This window comes from Camelus dromedarius, chromosome 1, assembly GCF_036321535.1.
Source record: "Camelus dromedarius isolate mCamDro1 chromosome 1, mCamDro1.pat, whole genome shotgun sequence".
Lineage (NCBI taxonomy): Eukaryota > Metazoa > Chordata > Mammalia > Artiodactyla > Camelidae > Camelus > Camelus dromedarius.
In genome coordinates, this window is record NC_087436.1 from 23,243,441 (window position 1) to 23,266,369 (window position 22,929).

General features: G+C 42.7%; 1 protein-coding gene across 1 annotated transcript in view; it reads left to right on the top strand.

Moving 5' to 3' along the window:
• The window catches only part of TBC1D9 (TBC1 domain family member 9), a 106,763-nt gene extending 89,960 nt beyond the window's left edge, over positions 1-16,803 (top strand). The window contains exons 14-21 of the mRNA XM_064493752.1: positions 1,142-1,240; positions 1,417-1,485; positions 6,295-6,535; positions 12,053-12,118; positions 13,064-13,150; positions 13,541-13,615; positions 13,704-13,807; positions 14,689-16,803. Of these exons, the coding sequence (XP_064349822.1) occupies positions 1,142-1,240; positions 1,417-1,485; positions 6,295-6,535; positions 12,053-12,118; positions 13,064-13,150; positions 13,541-13,615; positions 13,704-13,807; positions 14,689-15,411 (1,464 nt within the window). The 3' untranslated portion in view covers positions 15,412-16,803. The remainder of the gene's footprint in view (positions 1-1,141; positions 1,241-1,416; positions 1,486-6,294; positions 6,536-12,052; positions 12,119-13,063; positions 13,151-13,540; positions 13,616-13,703; positions 13,808-14,688) is intronic.
• Positions 16,804-22,929: the final 6,126 nt, after the last annotated feature.

Consider the following 22,929-nt stretch of genomic DNA (forward strand, 5'->3'; position numbering starts at 1 on the left):
TCTCCAGACTTTTAGCACCATAGATTAATTTTGTTTTTGAACTTCATGTAAATGGAATTACACAGAATGTGCTCTTTGGGTTCTGGTTTATTTTGCTCAGCATTATGAACCAAATTGCTCATTTCCATTGCTGCTTAGTAATCCATGGTGTGACAATACTACAATGTATTTATCTGTGCTACTGTTAATGAAGATTTGAGTGGTTCTGGCTTTTGGCTAGTAGTGGCACTAGGAATATTCTAGTGTATGTCTTTTGGTAAAAAATATATATACACTTTTTTTGGGGTATACTTAGGAGAGGAGCTTCTGCGTCATAGGTATGTATCTGTTTAGATTTAGTGGATACTGCCAGATGGATTTCCAAAATGGTAGTACCAGTTAATACGCTGAGCAACAGCACATGAGAGTTTTGGCTGCACCATGCCTTTGTCAACACTTGCTGTTGTCTGTCAGCTCTTCTTGTACCCTTTACACGTGTTTGACCATTGCAGCATTGCTTCCATGAGTTGCACTTGAGGCAGAATTTCTTTGTTTTTCTTCCACACCACTAAGGGAGAGGAAACCTTACATCTTTCTCTGCCTTCTAATTGGAAGGCTCATTTGGCTTTTGAAATGTAGTTCAATAAACATTCAGGCAATGCTAGGCATTTTGGAGTTTGAAAAGGTAGCTAGCCCTCAGCGTCTGCCACCCAGAGACAAATGCTGTTGAACTTGAGGTCTAGACAAGGAGCCTCACACCAACATCCCTTCCAACCTCCCAGTTTGACAGTTGGCCATAGATAGTTCTTTTCTTCCTGTCAAGAAAGTTCTTCCTTTAAAGCATTTTTTAATACACAAATGGTCCTTGTAGCCTTATTTAACCCTTTTCTTCCTTACAAACTGTGCTGTGTGAGACTCATTTGGCTTTGAAATTTAGTTCAGCTGGTAAGAAGCACGAGAATTTTCTGTTATTTATTGATGGCTGTTAAATGGTTTTAAAATAAACAAAGATAATACAGTAAATCAAGATGTGGTCTAGGAGGCCTCTGACTGGACAGGATATTTCCTGTGTGTATCAGGGCTGTGCCTCCATCAGTCCTGCTGAAAGGGCACTGTGTGCTTTAGCAGATTTCTCAGACCTGTCAATATTGCTCCTTTCCAGAAATTTGGAACTATCCGGGCAGATCTCATTGAGCAGATGAGATTCAAACAGAGACTGAAGGTGATCCAGACACTGGAGGATACCACGAAGCGGAATGTGGTGAGTCCTTCGAGAAACGGCACGTGGCCTTCCTTCTCCGTCCTTCCCTGCACTCCTGGCGACTCGTAAATTCCTGTCTGACAGACTGAAGATGATTTAAAAGGAGAAAATCAGGAACTTTTCCCATTAGGATATTTTTGAGTTTATGAAATTCATTGTGTTTATTCTTCTTATAGGTACGAACTATTGTGACAGAAACTTCCTTTACCATTGATGAGCTGGAGGAACTTTATGCTCTTTTCAAGGTGAGTTTCAAAGAAAACTTGTGTACATTCAGGGAAATAAAGGAGTTGAATAATTCAGTGAGTTCTAGATTCTTCTGTTAAATTATGAAGGGACAGCATGAGTGCCAACATGCATAAACAGGAAGACAGAGCTGAGAGTATAAAAATGGAGTGCTGAATATGAAAAATAAAGGTGTTTGTAGAACTCATTTAAGTTGATCTTTTAGCTTTCTTCCACTCCATACAATATTTTAGACGTCTCCCTGGACTTAAAAAACAGGGGATCACTTTATAATATTCATTAGAACAACAGCAATCAAGTTTAAATTCTGCCTGAAACTCTTGTAAATTATAATTTCCTATATTAAACTATATTAAAGCATCCTAATAGCTTTCTATACTAAGCTAGGGCACTTTTTATTGAAGAGAGATATGTAGCTAGAATAAGACCAAAGCTGCTCAGATGTCTGAGCAAAAGCCTAATTGTTTAAATTTCTGTTATTTCCATTTCTAATTCAGCCCATTACCAATCTTGATCCTGAGTAAGAAAATATTATGTTAATAAATACAGCAGTGTAGAATGTTTTTCCTTCTAGAAAAAAATACTTTTGTCATAGCTGTCATTACCAACATCAGAGGTACAAATGTGGCAATTGATAGGGAAAGTCTTAAAAAGATGCCTTTTGTACAGGTACCAATTTTATCACTATCTCTAACTGGCTGGTTTCTTGTATACAGTGCCTCTTACTTCCAGAACTAAACTTGGCTGTGTTGAGGACTGCAACAGTAGTTCAGGGACAGACATAAAGGGACAAACATAAAGATCTGAACGGGACACTGACAGACCTCAGGATCAGAGAATGTGATGATAAATAAAATAAAAAGTTTTATTTACTTTTGTTTCGCTAAATGCCGAGTCTAGTCTCCCCCGATAGGTGTTCCAAACATGCATGTTGAATGCCTACGTAAATCAGTGATCAGTTTTCAATTTAGTACCATCTCTGCATGCCTCTGATGTGGGTGCAGAGAGATTCAGGTTTCATAGCTGGATAGCGATGCACTCTGTGCAGCCCAGCAGCCTGACCGAGGGAGTGGACAGCAGTGCCCCCACCAGCCGCATTCAGCCCTTGACGGTGAAGTCTCTACTCATTCGTGTTCTGTTCATACACATAAAGCTCTGTAGTTAATGGCTCGGTGTAAGTCGGCTAGCCGTAAAGAAGGGGTCCCTCTTTGTTTCATGGAGGAAAAATGTAACGACCCAACTGGGTACAAAACAAACAAACAAAATACAAGGATCCCATTGAGATCAGATTTTAAAAGGATACTGAGAACCAGAAGAAATCTGCTTCCAGGGTGGTGAGGGTAGGGCCAGGATTTGGGGTAACTAAACAAGTGGGAGTAGCAGCTGGAGGCAGCAAGACCATGGACAGATAATGGGAAGGGCTATGACATTTGAAAGAGGAGGCTGACTTTGGGGGATACCAGGAACTGGAGGACCAGGACTGGTTGTGCAGAAGTCCCAGATTCAGAGATCACTAAAGCCATGTCTTCTCTCTGGGCACCCCTGCCGTCTCTAGTCTGTGCACCTCCAGGTACCAGGTGTGGCATTTGTATGCTGAGGATATGCCTGAAGAAAGCTTCCCTTATGTACCAAAGTATAAGGAAAGTGCTTAGTACACTCTCTCCTAAGTGTGTGTTAACAAACACGAGCTCTCCATGTCTGCTGAGCACCCCGAGACGGAACCCAAGGCCCTTGGTTGCTGTCAAGATGGGAAGGAGCCTTGTACTGCAGAACCCAAGATAAAGATTTCAGTAATGGACTCTTTCTTGAGTCTTCTGAACACTTCAAATGGCTTTATTTCAACTGAACAAACATTTATTGAGGCATTACTGTGTGAGACACCCTGCCAGACTCTTTAGTCCTTTAAAAAGCCAGTTCCTAGGGGGGTTTCTGTGGATACAAAGGAAAGAGACAGTCATCTCCCACAGAGCTTTCTGCTTGGGCTTTGGGCTAAAACTTGTTTAAAAACAAAAAAGGTGAAAGGCTGCCACCCTGAGGCAGATTTGGTGGAAAATGTGGCTCAGGGCCCCTGTGCCTTGGTTTCTCTTGAACTCTTTCTCAGTTAGTCCTTTTTCAATCTCGGGTCCCCAGTCCCTAAGTGATGGAGTAGGAGGTCTCATCAAGGAGGAGGGACATGCTCGATCTGCATGGCTGGTTGTTTCGTGATGGGGTGAGCACCGTGAAGGTGCCTGCACCACATTCCTCTGGTTCCAGAGGAATGTGGGCACTCCAGTTAGAGGAAATGCTCTGGGTAACCTTTATCCACTGACATAGCTCAAGTAAAGAGGACCCCTCCCGGAGGTTGTATCACCAACACCGTCCCACCCCCAGAGGGCTGCTGGGCATCACTGATAATTCAGAGTAGAGCTTAACCCACGTGGCCCTCGGACCTCAGCCTCTGCCTCCCTCCCTCTGACATCACCACTGTCACCACTGCCCACCCCACGCCCAGCAGCAGGGGTGCAGCCCAAAGCCAGGTGAGCTTGACACGCTTCCTTTATTCTGCTAAGGCTGCACTGCAGAAACCTCTCCTTCCTCCTGTCCTGCCACTCCCACTCCTCTCTTTTTTGGGGGGTTGTTAGCTACAACTGCAGTAAACAATCAGGATAAAGACATTGGTCTTCTTTGCTCCATTCTAAGTGAGAGCAGCACTGAAGGACTACACACTCACCACTGACACCCCCTTCTCAGAGCCCTCAGGCAAGAGGGAAAGATCTGTTTTCAAAGTGCTTTTTGCTGTTTGAAATATTATACATGCTGATAATGAAATAGAGAGTACAGCAGGGAATAAAGTAAAAAATAAAGGCTCCCTTTGGATGCCCAGTGCTCACTGTAAACACCTGTGTAGTGGGGGGAGGGGGGATTCTTCCTGGCCTTTCTGTTAGCTATTTTATCTTTGTGGTCTTCCTAGAATGGGCATGGATATCTGCCAGAATCAATATGACCTCATGAATAAAGAGGCAGCCTTGTTTCCAAGGACAGAAACAGGAAGCCTTTTGTTGGATCTCTGTTATCCTCACCCTAGTGGTCCCTGCTCACGAGTTTAATGGAGCTATTTTCAGATGTGTGAACCAGGAAGACCGCACACCTGTGGCCTGAATACTTGATGGCTAGGATAATATCTGTGTGGTTTTTGGTGACCTGGAAGCTGGGGGTTTACGGGACACAACACTGAACTAGGAATTTGGAAACCCAGAATCGCATCATGATTCTGCTCTGACTAGCTGGCTGGATGACCTTGTGGAAGCCACTTGCCCTCTGGGCTGTACCGCCCTCACTTAGGAAACAAGGTGATCAGATTGCCTGAATTACTGATCCTTTTCAGGTTAACATTCTATGTATTTCTTAAAAAAAAAAAAAAAAAGAGACTTGTTTGTCTTTACAGGAGTTAACTTTTTTTAAACTTTTTTTTATTGATTTATAATCATTTTACAATGTTGTATCAAATTCCAGTGTATAGCACAATTTTTCAGTTATACATGAACATATATATATTCATTGTCACATTTTTTTCTCTGTGAGCTACCATTAGAAATTGTATATATTTCTCTGTGCTATACAGTATAATCTTGTTTATCTATACTACAATTTTGAAATCCCAGTCTATCCCTTCCCACCCTCCGCCCCCTTGGCAACCACAAGTTTGTATTCTATGTCTATGAATCTATTTCTGTTTTGTATTTATGCTTTGTGTGTTTTTTTTTTTTTTTTTAGATTCCACATATGAGTGATCTCATATGGTATTTTTCTTTCTCTTTCTGGCTTACTTCACTTAGAATGACATTCTCCAGGAGCATCCATGTTGCTGCAAATGGTGTTATGTTGTCGGTTTTTATGGCTGAGTAGTATTCCATTGTATAAATAGACCACAGCTTCTTTATCCATTCATCCATTGATGGACATTTAGGCTGTTTCCATGTCTTGGCTATTGTAAATAGTGCTGCTCTGAACATTGGGGTGCAGGTGTCATCCTGAAGTAGGGTTCCTTCTGGATATAAGCCCAGGAGTGGGATTGCTGGGTCTATTCCTAGTCTTTTGAGGAATCTCCACACTGTTTTCCACAGTGGCTGCACCAAACTGCATTCCCACCAGCAGTGTAGGAGGGTTCCCCTTTCTCCACAGCCTCTCCAGCATTTGTCATTTGTGGATTTTTGAATGATGGCCATTCTGACTGGTGTGAGGTGATACCTCATTGTAGTTTTGATTTGCATTTCTCTGATACTTAGTGATATTGAGCATTTTTTCATGTGCCTATTGATCATTTGTATGTCTTCCTTGGAGAATTGCTTGTTTAGGTATTTGGCCCATTTTTGGATTGGGTTGTTTGGTTGTTTCTTATTAAGTTGCATGAGCTGCTTATATATTCTGGAGATCAAGCCTTTGTTGGTTTCATTTGCAAAAATTTTCTCCCATTCCATAGGTTGTCTTTTTGTTTTACTTATGGTTTCCAGGAATTAATTTCTTAAAATGCTTGAGCGTGTATGTAAAGGAGAAGAAAAAAAGGGGGCATTCACTTTCTTTCTTCACCTACTCCAGCAATTGAACTGGGTTTTTCATGTCAAATGGAAACCGCAGAGGTGGTTGCCATGGAGTTGGTGGAGGGTGGTCAGGTGGAGATGTATATAGAAGAGAAGACGAGGGTGCCCTGGGACCAGAGCACTGTCCCAGGACATACACATGGGGGACCTAAAGCCTTTTTCCAAATCTGAGGGAAGATCTTTCTTCCTGGTATTTGCTGTGAGGTGCAACCCTGTTCTTTGATTTTTCAGGCGGAACATCTAACCAGCTGCTACTGGGGCGGAAGCAGCAATGCGCTGGACCGGCACGACCCCAGCCTGCCTTACCTGGAGCAGTATCGCATCGACTTTGAGCAGTTCAAGGGCATGTTTGCTCTGCTCTTTCCCTGGGCCTGTGGAACTCACTCTGATGTGCTGGCCTCCCGCTTATTCCAGTTATTAGATGAAAATGGAGACTCTCTGATCAACTTCCGAGAGTTTGTCTCTGGGCTGAGTAAGGACGTGATGGTGTTGCATGAGTTGGGGGGGAGGGGATGGGAGAGTAATTGCCCTGGTCTTCTGTGCTGCCTCAGGACCACAACCCCACTTGCCTCAGAAGATGGGGTTTAAAGGACAGAGGAGCACACTTTAGGGTTTGCAAGCTGATTCCAAAATTTGTTTTTAGTTAATGGATGTATGATTAAATCACTGGCGTCTACATTAGATAGTAATCTGCACTAGTTAAAATACATTATCAGAGAGTTTGCAAGAGTGCCGACTTAAACACTGAAACTGAAGACGATAACTTTATAAGGGAAGAAGAAATGTTTGGATGGATTGCTTTTCTCTGTCAGAAAAAAATATTTATAGTACATATAATTTCATAAAATTATATAAGATATTGCATAGTGTTTTTAATAAAGGGCTGGAGAAAACCCACAGCAGCTCTGCAATATAAATGGAAATCTTTCTCTCCATTTTTCGGGGAGAGAGGGCCATCCATCGTGAGAATGCATACCCTCAACTCACAGGCAGCATCTGCTTGTCAGCCTCTCTGTCTGACTGTTTACTGCCCTGTTTCTGTTGGACTCCTGTTCGATTAATATTTGAGCAAAAAAGCCACATGGCTGTTGAACTTAGCTTGCCCAATGCAAGGTTGTGGATGTAGCAGGCATTATGTTGTCAGGCTGCCAGGAGAAAAGAAGGAAAAATCTTTTTAATTCTAATTGTGCCACTCTATGATGTTGGTCCATGCACTTCAAAAATGACCTGCCCAGGGAAAGGTGAAGGTGTCAGGTAGAGTGCTAACAGTGATTCCAAAAACTACCCTACATCTGTAATGATTGGAAGGCTTAAAGGCCAGAGGAAGATGATGGCATTTAAAAAGGCAAAGGGGTATAGATGAGGTCCTCCGAGGTAAGAAAAAACAATTTGTGTAAAGCATCATATGTATGTTTAGAAGGGAGGACAGGGAGGAACCTGGCCTTTATTAAGAATGCAGGCACTGTTCTGATGCTTTAGAACTTGTACTTTAGCACATAATCCAAACAATAGACCTTTGAGGTAGTAACAGTACCGATAACTAACATTTATACAGCACGTGCTCAGCCAGGCACTGCCCTGGTGCTTTACGTGCATCTGATTCACCGACAGCGCACATCTGCAAAGTTGGAGTTTGAACTCAGGCGCCCCGGAAGCACAGTCTGTGTGGTTGCTGTTATGCTTTACTACCCATCTGCTGACTAGTACTATCCCCACTTTCAGTTAAAGAGATGGAGGCTCAGAAAAGTTAAGCAACTTGCTGGGACATTTGTTTTTAGCAAGTCAATACATCTGTGTTATTGAACTGAACTGAAAGGCACAGTGAGTTCTTGCTGACTCAGGATTCAGACAAGGGCTGTCTCAAAAGCTCATCCTTTTCTCTTTACGCTGTGCTGAGGACAGCAAACAGGATTTTTTTTTTTTTAAGGGAAGAAGGAGGTGTTAATTTTTAATTACACAAGTAACACATAAATACATCCTGCTTTTTAGAAAAGTGAAATAATCCAGACAAGGCTGAAGACCCTTTTGATCCTCTCCTAATCTTTTCTGCCCCAAAGTAACTACTTACTGTCACATTGGTGTCTGTCAAAAAGGAGATTTTTTAAAAATCACCTTTGGGCAAGAATAAGGAGGAGGAAAAAGAGATACGTTCAACACATAGAAAGAGTTCTAGGAATTTTTGCCGTAAACATCTCTGCCACAAGCAGTTTCACAGCACAGCTAGTTGACCATAAAGCCATGCTGCCCTAAGAGATAAAATAACTGGTTGACAGGTAGGACACTAGAGCAGGATATCTTTACAAATCCTTCGGTGACACAGTCATCCCTCCCACTCGTCAAAACCAAAAGTTTACCAACTATGTGGCAACTGCGAAAGAAGCGGCTACCAATCCACAACAGCCCTCGAGAGCACTAACGATTGGTTCTTTAGCTAATGTGGATACAGCAGCTTGCCCTCTGCTGCCATCTTTACCGAACTGATCACACGATACTAGAAGTGGGAGGCAAAGGAAGACTCAAGCTCCTCCTTTCCCCCAAGAGGAGGTGGTTGTGTGAGTCTTGATAAGCATAAGTTTCTTGAAAGTGGTGAACATTTTAGCAGAACCTGCCTTATCTTTTTTAAATTGAAGTATAGTTGATTCATAATGTTATATTAGTTTCTGGTGTACAACATAGTGATCCAGTTATACACATATATACTCTGATTCGTATTCTTTTCCATTGTAGGTTATTACAAAGTATTGAATATAGTTCCTTGTGCTGTACAGTAGGACCTTGTCGTTTATCTATTTTGTGTATAGTAGTTTGTATCTGCTAATCCCAAACTCCAATTTATCCCTCCCCCTCCGCCCTTTAGTAACCATAAGTTTGTTTTCTATGTCTGTGAGTCACTTTTGTTTTGTAAATAAGTTCATTTGTATCATTTTCTTAGATTCCTCATATAAGTAATATCATATGATATTTGTCTTTCTCTGTCTGACTTACTTCACTTAGTATGACCATCTCCAGGTCCACCCATGTTGCTTCAAAGGGCAATATTTCATTCTTTTTTATGGCTGAGCAGTATTCCATTGCATATATACCACATCTTCGGTATCCAGTCAACAGAATCTGGCTTAGATTAGCTCACTGAAGGATTCACAGAAATTGATCCCTTATTTTCTAGTATAATATAACTGCCGACCAGTTACCTTTGTCTTTTACGGCAAAATGGCCTCCACAGCCAATTAGTTGTGGGGCGAATATGCTTGCAGCAAAGATGTTTAAGGTGAAAATACCAGACACGTGTAGAAAGCGATAGGAATAAATATAAATATTTAACTTATTCATGTTTTGTCAAACCCCAACAAGGTAAATACTCTTCAGAATCTTCAGAAAAGGAAAGAGAAGCTTCCAGTGCAAGATGGTGAAAACAGTGGCTAAGAGTACTTAGGCTTCTTCAGTGCAGTTGAGTTCTTTGAGCAAAGGAAACTCCACCCAGATTGCTAGGAGTCTCAGAGCTGTAGTCAGTTATGCGGGTTGATTATAGCTAGTGGAGATAAGTGGACCCAGAAAAGAGAAATTTGGTTCAAGTCTTAAGAAACTAAAAGCATGAATTCTGGAAAAGATGGATGAGTAATCTTAATGTCAATCCCCAGAAAGATCCCTCTAGAAATTAGTGAACAGACAGTCTATATGAAGGTAGAGATGAAGGGCTACTATTCAAAGCCACAAATTAGCTGTACCTCCTTTTCCAGTGGTGTTGCAGGAAGGCAGCATTTCTAAACATGCTGTAGGTGTCATGATGCAGCTGGTCATTTGACAGATAACTCGCTATACATGGAAAAGTTGGAAGGATGTGGAAGTCAGTGAGTCCATGACTGGCTGAACCCTGCACCCAGAGCTTGGTGGTCAGCAACAAGTTTTCTAGTACCTTGGCTTGGTATTTAAGCTCTGTGGTTGTTCCCTCACTTGTAAAATAGTTCCTGTCAGGACTAAAAGAAATAATTCAAGTAAAGTTCCTACAACAGTGACTGACTCAAAAAGTGTTAAGTTATTATTGTCACTATAATTACGATGTACTGGATAGCAATTTAAACTATGAAAGTAGGGAAGGCATACTACCCAAATGTGTCGGCTACACGAAGCTGGGAGAGACAGCCAATGCATTGGAGGACAACAGCAAGATTAAAAAATATTAGAGGAGGAAATGATTGGCAAAAACAAATTGATAGGGATAAATCATGAGTCTTAAATTTTGAGAAGTGACTGTAAAAGAACTGTATGGCTGCATAGATGGTATAGTGGTTTCAATCTTGGAATCTAGGCTCAGACAAATCTGAGTTCAAATCCTGGGCCTGCCACTTACTAGCTTATGACCTTGAGCCTATTACTTAACATCACTAAGCCTGACTTTTCTCATCTAAGTTGGGGTACTAATTGTGCCCATCTCCTACAGTTATTGTGACAAGGCAGTGAAATACATGTGGAAAGCAGTTAACATAGGCTTAACACAACGTGAATGGTTAATAAAGGTCTGTCGTTCTCTTCATGATTAGTATTAGTGAGCATGCAGACACTCTGGGGTTTAGTTAACCATGTGGTCCGTACGAAACTCCAGAGTGAAGAGCAGGAAGAGTGGACCACAGTCCTGGGCTGCATTAGGGGAAGAGCCAAGAACAGTTCCACTATTGTCTTCAGTGGGCAAGAGGCTTCTGGAGCTCTCTGTCCAGGGGGACACTGCTGGACTAATTAATACACAAGGTGGATGTGGGTAAGAATAGGGAAAGGTGTACAAATCAGGTCACATAAGAAAGCTGAAGTATGTAGAGAGGTGTATCCTGGGGAACGTACATTTGCCTTGAAAAGATAAGCCTAAGGGGGACAGGACAGCTATCCTTAAAATCCAAGGACTGTCGTACTGAAGAGGTGAAGGACCTATTCTGTCTGACGTGAAAGGGGGAGAGGAGTTGTTCTAAAGCTTTTCTTTGAATCATGAAGTCTGAGATGTGATGAGTTCTAGGCACAGTGTCTTCCCCCAAAATGACACAGGCACGTGGACACAGCATTTCACCTTTCACACGGCCCATGAACTTGACGAAGCTGAGGCTGCAGGCTGAGGATGCTGTCCAAAGTGAAGATGGTAGAAGCACTTTCAGTGTTTGGAGAACTCCCCAGGGGCGTGAGGCGCCTCTGGTTGGGATGAGCTCCCCGTCGATGAGGACGTTCCAGCAGGTGCTGGGTCCTCTCTTATGTGGATGTGGACGTGGATGTGTGACGAGGTCCCACGTTAAGTGGGAGGTCAGATAAGATAACCCCGATGTCCCTGCCAGCCAGTCCAGATCCTGTGATTCCTCTTTTCCCAAATCCAGTTAATCTTCAGCTAGGTGCTCTGAGAATCCGTATTTACAAAGGGTTTTCTGATTCCTGATGTACGTAAGGGCAAAAGTTACAGGATTCTTTGGGTGGAAGCAATGGTGATATAATGGCGGCTGGGTTAGGCTAAATTAAACTGAAGAAATATTTAACAGAACCTAAAAGCAGCTGAAAAGGATTTCTAAAATGAGTAATCTGAAGCACTCTCAAATATGTATTGAGATTATTTCTGAACTCTTTACAGTAATCTGGGGTATTGAGGCCCAGTGACCTGAACTTGCTTATTGATAACACTAATTTATTTTGTGCCAGGCGCTATTCTCAGTGTTAACACCTTTAGTTCTCACATTTTATGGGTCCTGAAGTCAAGACCCCCTGGTGGAAATTTCTGTTTATCATCCTGCCTCACAGAGGGGAAACTGAGGTACAGAGAGGTTCACGCTCCCAAGGGCACATAGTAAGTACAAATCCTGGTTCCAGAGATTTTGAACAAAATGTGTCCTGGCCAGACTTTCTGTCACACAATGTCTTGGCTTCAGTTTGTGTAGGGCAGACTCTTCGGGGGGACACTACAGGCCGGAGGGGTTACCAGCACGTATGATGCATTTCACATTGGTACTCGTGTGACTCCTAGGTGCCGCGTGCCATGGGGACCTCACAGAGAAACTCAAACTCCTGTACAAAATGCACGTCTTGCCTGGTAAGTGAGCTCCACAGAGTAACATGTGTAACCCCGGCCTGGCCTGAAATCTTTTTTGGTGTGACCTGTTTGCCTGTTTGTCTCTTTGCCTCTTTTTTGATATACAAAGCCACTCATTGGTCCCCAGGAACAAACTGAACAATACTATTTACATGAGTTCCTGAATCAGCTAGATTCAATAGTCATTTCCTGATTTTCCTATGAGTCGTGGTAACAGAAAAGAGCAGAGTACCAGAAGAGAATGAGTAAGTAGTGTTGGGTAACCCATGAGGTACAAGGACTGAGATTCTGAGTCTAGGGGGAGCAGTTTTACCACTGACAGAAACAGTGCAAAAGATGGTAAGGTTTTGAGTTCAGTTTTAAATAAGGTTGGCCTCCAGCTGGATGTATGCAGCAGACACAGAGAGAGAGAGAGAGAGAAAGGAAGGAAAGAGGGAGGGAGGGGGTGGTGGGAGGAAAAGAGAGAAAGAAAGAAATGAAAGAAAGAGAGAAATGAAAGGAAGAAAGAAAGAAAGAAAGGAGGAAGGAAAGAAAGAAGGAAAGAAGGAAAAGAAGGAAGAAAATGAGGAGGGAATGGCTCTAAGGCTAGAGATACGGTAAAACTATAGATTTGGGAATTATCATAGCACACAATTTCCTAAAATTTGGTTTGTAAAGCATCGTTCTATAGGATTTAGGAAAGTCTCCAAAAAAAGGAATACAAAAAAAGGGATACTTTGGTGTGGGGTTGTTAAAAAGGAAGGTAGAGTTAGAAATGAAGTGAGCCCCTCCCCCATATGGTTTTAGAGGCAGGGGGCCTTCAAGGTCCCCCAGTGATGTGACCCCCCCACCCCAGTTTTGTAACTTTAGCTTCTCCTGCTCCCCTGTCATTTCTTTAACAATTGAAGCACACTTTCACTGAGTCATGGCCCTACCAGAATGAGAATCATCTCTCACCCTCTCCAGAACCATCCTCTGATCAAGATGAGCCAGATTCTGCCTTTGAAGCAACTCAGTACTTCTTTGAAGACATCACCCCTGAATGCACACATGGTAAGTGACTTTCCTTCCCACAGGGCCCTCTGTTATTGGAAAAAGTTGCCTGCAAAGCTGGTCAATCAATCACATGTGACAGGGTTAATCAGGTAAAATATGAGACTCCAGTAAAATCTGGATTTCAGATAGACAAAAAATAATTTGTTTAGCCTAAGTATGTCCCGTGTGGTATTTGGGACTCACTTAATGCTTCAAAAAATCATTTGCTGTTTATCTCAAGTTCAGATTCAACTCGATGTGCCATGGTTTCATTTTTGTTTCTGTTTTGTTTGTTTAGCTAAATCAGGCAACCCTACATAGAGGCTTTTCTGTTTTCTATGACACGTGCTAAATCTATGGGTTTATCATGTGACATGGTCCTGTTTTCTTCTAAATCTTTCTTGGCAGTGGTTGGGCTGGACAGCAGAAGCAAACACGGTGCCGACGATGGCTTTGTTACAGTGAGTCTAAAGCCGGACAGAGGTACAGACTTTCCCTTCTCTGTATTTCCCCATACTGCTGGTTCAACAGTTGCTTCTTGACCCTTGATTTCTAAACATCTGGGTTTTAGGGAAAAGGGCAAATTCTCAAGAAAATCGTAATTATCTGAGACTCTGGACTCCAGAAAATAAGCCTAAATCAAAGAATGCAAAAGATTTACCCAAACTGAATCAGGTGAGTACTGAACAGTTCGAGTCATTCATTTCGAACCTTGAAGCTCTGTTTTCCAGGCATAGATACATGTAGAGTAAGTACCCCTCAAAGAGAATGGCTACTTGGGGCACTTAATTAATACCTGTTTGGGTCTGTTTTGTGCATCAAAAGTATGCTCTGTTTTGAGAAAATGACCTCCTCAGAGAAAATGAAATACTCCATTTTGAGAGTACATGCATTCTCATCCTAATCATTAAAAACACCTTCAGAGACTCAGAAGACAAGCTCATGCTGTTTTCAAACCACTGTGCTCAGCTCTAAAGGTGTCTGACTTTTTTTTTTTCCTCAAAAAGTTGAAATGTAATGAGGGAGCTAAAACAATATAAATAATTATAACACAGGGTGAAAATGCTTTTTTCTAACAGAAGAACAGATAAGTCATCTGGGTGGGGGTGGAAGGCGTTACTTCTGTCCAGGGACCCCAGCAGATGTGTCATGGGAGACGGGATGTGAGCCGACCTTGGAAAACCTGGGCTGCATTCTGATGTGTGTGGGCGTGAGAGGCGATGAAGTCTGCGATTTACTTTAGATACTTCAAGAAAGGATAGAGTTAGTGAAACATTTGTATAATGTGGTCCTTCTTGACTCCAGACTATGGGTACCATTATGAAGGTGTATTATTTCATTCTTTCTACTTCATGGATGTTGGAAGTTTTTCCAACTTAAAAAAAGGAACCATCAATGAAGCAACTGAACTACACATCCATCTACCCTAACGTAGGACTTTCCAGGGATCTTGTAGGAGTCCTGATGTTAAATGGCATTGCAGTCCACCTTGGTCCCGCCTCTCTGCTCACCGGTGAGGCGGTCACAGTCTTGTGTTTTCCCAAATCCCTTTTCAGGGGCAGTTTATCGAGCTGTGTAAGACGATGTATAACATGTTCAGCGAGGACCCCAATGAGCAGGAGCTGTACCACGCCACGGCCGCGGTGACCAGCCTCCTGCTGGAGATCGGGGAAGTGGGCAAGCTCTTCGCCAGCCAGCCTGCCAAGGAGGGCGGCAGCGGGGGCAGCGGGCCGTCCTGCAACCAGGGCCTCCCGGGCGTCCTCTTCCCCAAGAAGGGGCCTGGCCAGCCTTCCGTGCGGGAGTCCCTGGAGCCCCTCCCGGCCAGCCTGGCGGGGGACGGCGAGGAACACTCCCTGGGGGGACAGATGGAGGACATCAAGCTGGAGGACTCCTCGCCCCGGGACAACGGGGTCTGCTCCTCCATGCTCATCTCCGACGACGACACCAAGGACGACAGCTCCATGTCCTCGTACTCGGTGCTGAGCGCCGGCTCCCACGAGGAGGACAAGCTGCACTGCGAGGACATCGGGGAGGACACGGTCCTGGTGCGCAGCGGCGAGGGCACCGCGGCGCTGCCCCGGAGCACCAGCCTGGACCGGGACTGGGCCATCACCTTCGAGCAGTTCCTGGCCTCCCTCCTGACAGAGCCGGCCCTGGTGAAGTACTTTGACAAGCCCGTGTGCATGATGGCCAGGATCACCAGTGCAAAAAACATCCGGATGATGGGCAAGCCCCTCACCTCGGCCAGTGACTACGAGATATCGGCCCTGTCCGGCTGACTCCGGCGCCTTCACTGGGGACGCGGAGGTGGGGGCGGGGTGGGAAGGGTCTTTTTTATGTTCTTCTGTGTTGGGGTTTCTTTCCTTCCTTTTAAATTAAATATTTATTAGTACCCGGCTTGAAGCCTAGTGTTTTCATAATATAATACAATGAAAACTGTTGGAGAAATATTTAAACGCCTCAATGTAGGTAGAGTACACTCTCGTTGCGGGGAGGGGGATTTACCAGAATGCAGTTTATTCAGTGAATTCCAAAAAAAAGATGACTCTGTGATATGTGTGTATTATAACTTCTTAATCTTGCTGTTGAGCTGTCCACATGGTTTAAAAAAATACATAGTGCTGTTTAACGCTAAAGAAGGCAGCAGCCATTGTGCATTTGGGCTTTTTTAAAAATAGAATTAGAGCTGAAAGGAAAGTGTAATGCCACAAACACAGAATGTTCTTCAATGGAATGGGCATTGTCAGCTAAGGTAGATCTTATACCACTTTTAGGGAGCATTAAACATATTTTTTAAGATTTGAAATATATTTCATAAAAGTCCTCTATTCAAAAATCATGTTCAACCAGTATTCCCGTTTGAGGTTCTAAGCAGTTACAGAAGTGTGAGTGATTTCTGTGTAATGCCAGAATCACACTTCTATTTGATCAATTTGGACAAATACCAGACCAATTTTGCATTAAAAAAAATGATTAGTTAAGTCAGCTGGCCAGAATTCAGGGGATATGAACAGTCTTTTGCTGCAGAGAACCTCAAAGTGGCAGCAAAAATGATAAGCGGGCTCAGGATTTTGGGGGGATTTGGGGAAGAGTAAAGAACTGATGCTTCTCATGCTGGATTTTCAGCTTCTTGTTACTCATTGCAAATAAAGCAAAAAATAAAACAATAAACTTTATCATTTCCATACTCTCCATAGGTTCAAGAAATTATACCATGTATCACATATGACTGTCGTTCCAGTTAAACCAATGTAGAGATAATGTAAACTGAAAAAAAAAATCTGCAAGATAACATATCTGAATGTTTAAAGCGGAACTTGTCACTTTATATTAAAAGAATAGTATGCTCTATTTCCTGAACGGACTTGGAAGTGGAAACTATCGCACCTGCACTTTGAATTCTTCCTTCTTTTTTATTGGAGTTTTGTTTTTTGCAGATGTTGGTGTTTTTTTCTTCTTATTGTAGAATTCATAATCATGGTCACATTTCCTTTGCTTATTCAGAATATTCCTTCCACCATATTCCTTTATTTTAGTATCCATCATGTCCTTATTTTAGCTATTGCTGCTGTTTTTTATTTTGTTTACAGAATGATTTTTAAACGGTCCAATGAAGTAGTGTTAACCTCAAATAGGATAAATGTGAACAAATAAAATACATCAGATACTCAGATGTGGCTTTTCTCTCGGTGCTTGAGTGCCTGCCTAAGGGAATAACATTATTCTTTTGACAACTTTGAGGGGAAATTATGTTAGGCAATTATTTTGACTAAGTAAACAAATTTTATAGGCAATATTTTGAGATAAGAAATATAGTACGTAGTGACATGCATACGGATGAGTATATTTAAAATAAGACAATTGTTATCAGTCATCAAATTATTTAACTTACCCTACATAAGTGGTAGAGGGGTGAAAATCCCTCTGTTTAACTCTGGTTAGTACACTGTAACACCACTTGGTATGTATTTAACCAAGTAGTCGTTTTTTGATTTGACTCTTAGATTGTTACCCAGTATTCCATTGTTTCTATAAGGTCACTTAAAGATGCCTCAAGAAATAACTCTGTAAAGCCTGATACTCTGTCTCAACTTTACTTCTCCAAAATCAAAGGTGGGTTTGGGAGGGAATGAGCTTGTGTAGGGAGGAGCCCTGAGCCTTTGAGTTGATTATTTCCAACTCAACCTATGAGACAAACAGGCTTGTTGGCTCAGCCCTTCCTTCCTCCTCAGCCTCCAGAAGGTGGACAGTGCCTTTCAAAGAGCATTAAAATTCCTGTCTAGTTTTTAATGGTTGCATTATGTCTTTTTAGTATCTCCATGGATCATTCTCCTTAATTTTAGTGTATTGTGATGGACCATCTTCTTCTCTGAAAGGTCACTTCCCATCCAGCTCTGTGATGATGAGTTTCTGATGCTGATAATCTTTACACTGTCACAGACGATGGGCTTAATGTCCATATCCTGATAGAATTGAACCAACATCCCAGTGCACTTCTGGCTCCAGAGCTTTGGGTACTGGCCTCAGTGGAGTGCTCATGTATGAAAACTCAAAAGAGAAATCTCCTGCTGGAGGAAAGGGAGAAATGCTGTGGAGCCTGGATGCTGGGGAAGTGAGTGCTGCAGAGAAACCACAGATGCAGCCACATGATTCCATCCTGCCTGACTTCAAGTCTGATTCTGGGTGGGAGGGGGATACACTGTGCAGGAGTGGCTCCAAGGGCGCCTCAGGCCGTGAGAAGGCTCAGCTCGGAGCCACTTAGTTTATGAATCCAACAGTGGAACTCGGGGAGGAGGGGGGAGTCCCACCAGCTGCCTCCTTTCTCCTGCTCCTCCAGTTAAGGGCCCCTCTGTGTCTTCTTCATTACCCATCCTGTAAGACAGCTCTTTTGTTTCAGTATCAACTTCTCACCTGAGAAGAATAGTAATTGATGTGGTGAGTACAAAGCACTTCACACAGTTTTCTGTTAAAATGACTCTTTTGCCTAATGTTTAGGGCTGTCTGCCTTGTGTTTAACACCTTCTTGACAGTCTCATTCTTCAAAAAGAAAGCCTAGGCAGCCAGACAAAGGAATTCAGAGGAAGACACAGAGTGAGAAGTGGCGGCAGGGACTGGGAGATCTCCCTGTGGGTTTTGTTCCTAGGACTGGCTGCCGGGAGACGGTCTGCACGGCCAGGAGGAGCAGGCGGCTGAGGGCGGAGCTGTGGGTTATTTGGGCTTCCTGGATTCACAGCTACCTCCCCTCCTCACCTCCACGAAGAGGCCAGAGCTGCAAGTGTAAATCCTGTAGCTGTTCTTAGACCACCTCAAGGGCCAGGTATCAAGGACTGGTGCCACATCGCGAGGACTGGGTTGAAGATAATCTACTGTCTAGTGGATTCACTTATTTCAGGAATGTCCACCACCCACCGTGTGCCAGATACTGTTTGTATTAGGCACTGGGAGTACAGCAGCAAATGGTGCAAATCAGAAATCCCTGCCCTTGATACAAACTACTATATATAAAATAGACAAACAACAAGATCCTGCAGTATAGCACAGGGAACTATAGTCAATATCCTGTAATAACCTATAATGAAAAGAATATATGTATATGTATACCTGGATCACTATGCTGTACACCAGAAATTAACACAACATTGTAAATCAACTATACTTCAATTAAAAAAAATCCCTACCCTTAAGAGAAGTTTGTATTCTGATCAGGGAGACAGACTATAAGCAAGATAAACAGATGTTATGTTGGTGACATGGGCAATAAAATAAATAAATAAAGCAGGATTTGCAATTCTGGGCTTGGGAAGATGGTGAAATTTTAGATGGGCTGATCAAGGAAGACCTCACAGAGAAGATGACTTTTGAGTAAAAGCTGAGGGAGAGAACCACGCCAATATGTCAGGGAAACAGACAAAAGGAACTGCAAATGCAAAGGCCCTGAGGTGGGAGGGTGCCTGGTAAGTTTGAGGAACATCCAGACAGCTGTGGATGAAGCAGAGGGAAGGTACTAGGCAGAGAGGTAACAGGAAACCAGATCACACAGGATCTGGGATGTCAATGAAGAGACTTGAGCTTTTAACTCTGAGTGAGATGTAGAACCACTGAAGGGTTGGGAGCAGGAGAGACAAATGACCCAACGTAAGTTTTACCAATAATTCTGATCACTCTAATGAGAATAGAGGTAGAAGTTCAAGGATAGAAGCAGGCAGACCAGTTAGAAGGTCACTGCAGTAATTCAAGTAAGAGTCGGACATAATTTTTTCTCCACCCTCAATCCTGAGGTCTGGAACCAGAGGACCATACACACCCACCATATCCTAATGGTCCAAGGCCAGGCTCAAATGGAGGAGTTAGACCTCATCTCTCAGTGAGAAGGGTGTCTAAGAATTTGTGTCCTCCTTTATTCTGTCACATCTACCAAACTTCTTCTGGGTTCTCCTGAGCCTTCGCCAAAATTCACTAAATACCGAGCAGCTGGTGCACAGATTTCCTCTGCCCCAATGTTTGCTACCCTTCAGGGAACTTCATCTGTACAGAGAGGCCTGCAAATGCTCCAGCCTTGATTTCCTGGATTTCCATCCCCTGCTGTACCTTAGACAGGTGAGCCCCTCTGTCCGTCCCACTGCACCTATTCTTGGCACTTCTAGGCTTTTAACCTTTCTATCCATTCCCAATGTCTCTCACTAACTTTCCTATTCAGATTCGATCTTCTGGTCATCTCTTCAACTGCTGTCTTCTCAGGTCTCTCAACTCCATTTCCCCTCATTTTCTTTGGCTGCCACTTGGGGTGACCACTCGGCAGTCCCCAGATCTCAAATCATCACAAAGTTCTGCCTTCTTCAGTCACATCTGGGCTGCTGGGGGAGAGCATACACACTCCGTACATTTGCGCTGCCACAATGTCATGTCTTCAGTCTTTAGACGAGTCCTGAATGTCACTCAACAATCCCTTTCCTGTCCCTGATTCAACCCTCCTAAACCCCTAAATAGCTATTCTTAACTAGTCTCTTCAAGTCCCCTGTTCCCACTTCCTTCCCTCTCTTAGGTGAAAATTTTGATTCTGAGTTCACAGAAATCATCGGTGCAATTGGTTGCAAGTCTCAGCTTTTAGCCCCTCGACTACCAACGTGTCTGTTCCTGCAATCTACTTTTCTCCTTCCTCCACCCTGGATAAAAATCTGGCTTCCTTTAACCCATCTCTCTTTTATTTTCACATCTCCTTCACAACAGATTTCTTGGCCTCCTATTGTAAGAATACTTATTCAATCCCTCTGGGATACCCTGTATTTACTGACATCAACCATTTCACAGCCAAGGATCATGAAAAATGAACATAACCTTGCTGCCTCGGTTTCTTCACTTTCAATCTAACTTCGATTCACCTTCAATATGATGCCTGGATTCAGCACTGCGTGGAAGCTGCTCCTGCTGAGGGCACCTGTGATTTCTTAACTGCTGAATCCAATAGATCCCTTCTGGTTCTTAACTAACTTACTTCTTTCAGTGGCATTTAGATATGCTGACATTCCCTCACTGAATTCCCTAAAACTCTTTCCTTTCTTGCACAGTCTCTGTGACACCAGGATCTTCCGGATTCCTTTTTCTCCCCCTCTGACAAATCCTCCATCTACTTTCCTAGGCTGCCTTCCTTTGAATCCTTTCAACACTGGGTACCACAAAGATCTGTTCAAGGTTGTCTTCTCCACTGCTTGCCCTGATTTCGGCTCCTGCCTGTCAGCTGCTGACTCTCAAAGGGTATCTAAGCTCAGGCTTCTCTCCTGACCTGCTTCATTCAACAAGTAGACAGTGAGTGCCCTGGGTGTTTCAGGCATGGTCCACACTCTCATTCCTGAACTTACTGTATGCACTTCAAAAACTGGACTATTTTCTCCCCAAAACTTGTTCTCCTTTGTTGTTTCTGAGCTTAACTAATAACACCAATATCCACCCAGTTCCTGAAGCCAGAAATGTGAATCACTCTTGATTCTTCTTGCTTAAGTATGACCCACCTTGTGACTGAGACCAACCCATTATTTCTTCTCAGCCCCTATCTCTGTTCTTCTGTCTAGTTCCAAGATACTGTCTTATCCAGCCTGGTATTTGTTCATATGCGCAAGAGGCTTTTATTAGACTTATATTATATTTGATGTATCCTCTTTGCTACAGACTGTACTTTAAAAAAAATAGGTTATCTTTAAAGTAACAAGCTTAACTCCCTGCCACATACTGGGAGAAGCTCTATTGCCTTTTACTTAAAGGAACAAAGTATGTCTCAGCCTTCGGTGATGGAGCAGGCTCACAGCAGCTTGTCTCATCTTGATATCTTTGCACAATATCTGATGGTCCAACCCTCTGCCCCAAAGTGTGACCCAAAGGGCGAGCTTATAGGTTGATGTTCTGATGGAAGATTCCTGTGGATTTATAGTCTCTGACACTGGCAACTCCAAGGCAACTTTCCTTATTTTTCCCTTTTCCTTTCCTTCTGTTTTTTAACAACTGGAAGGCAGTCATTCAGAATAACCCTGTGGCTATCAGTTAGTCTGAGTGGGATATACTTACTCTTCCAATCACTGGCAAGCAAGGAAGAAATGGTCCAGGATGTAAGTGCCTGGTGCCGCACTTTCGTAACATGTGTATGATGTTGATGGCATGTGTTTGAAAAGAATAAAGACTTGATTACAACCAAGATGGCTGGACTGTAGCCACTCTATCTGTCTGCCCCTAGGCCTTCCTCTCACACCCCCCAGTTCATCTTTTTAAGCTGCTGCTTACACACTCTTTCTAAAACTTCAGTGTAATCATGTTTTCCTCTGCTTCAAACCTCCTCAACTTCCTACAGAATAATAAACAAGCATATAAGAATGTTTATAATCAGTCACTGCCTATTCTCCATAGACTAATTTCTCAGCCCTTATTGATATTCTGTGGGGTAAGGAACCTAAACTCTATGAGGGGTTACAGTTTATTCCTTTTTCCCACTTACTGGTTTTGGTATATAATTTACAGCATCCTTTGTCACACTGTCAAAATCCATGAACCACATGCAATATGCCAACAACTCTAAACCCAAATTTAGACCTAAGAGTGAGAAATAGAGGAGAGGGTTGACTTTTGACGTTTTGGAAGTGAACAAAACCTTGGTATAAAACAATGTATGATCTATGTGTGTATAAGCATGACTGGGACACTGTGCTGTACACCAGAATTGACACATTGCAACTGACGGTACTTCAATAAAAAATATATATATATGATCAATATTAAATTTCATCAAAAGCCAAAAAGGAAATCTTTGCATCAGATATTTGGACAATACTCCTGTATAATTTGTATTGAAATGTCAGCTATTTCCAGAGAGAAATGAGAGACTAAAATGAAAGAAATGAAAGAAAACGGGGAAGTTATTAAATATAATAAAATGCTCTACCCTCACTGAAGGCTAGCAACTTTCTAAATGGGAAACAAATTTTTAATTTTCTTTTTCCTTCTTCTTCTTTTTTCTAGTCTTAATAGCCACTTGTATTTGCCACAGAGCAGACCTGATGCAAAATCTCCAGTTACACCTGTTCAGTTGCATCCCAGATACCTGATTCTATTGTATCCCACTAGAGGGTAATATTGGGCTAAAGACCATTCATTCCCTGTGACTAAATTTGAGGCCCACATTGAATACACTCTGGTTAAAGTTTTACTTCTCCAGTAAAAGCTAGAAGGATACATTCCCCCTTAATGCTCCATACAACTAGGGCAGAAAAGGAGGGCAGAGCTTTGAATGCAAGTGTAACTCAAATAATCATCAA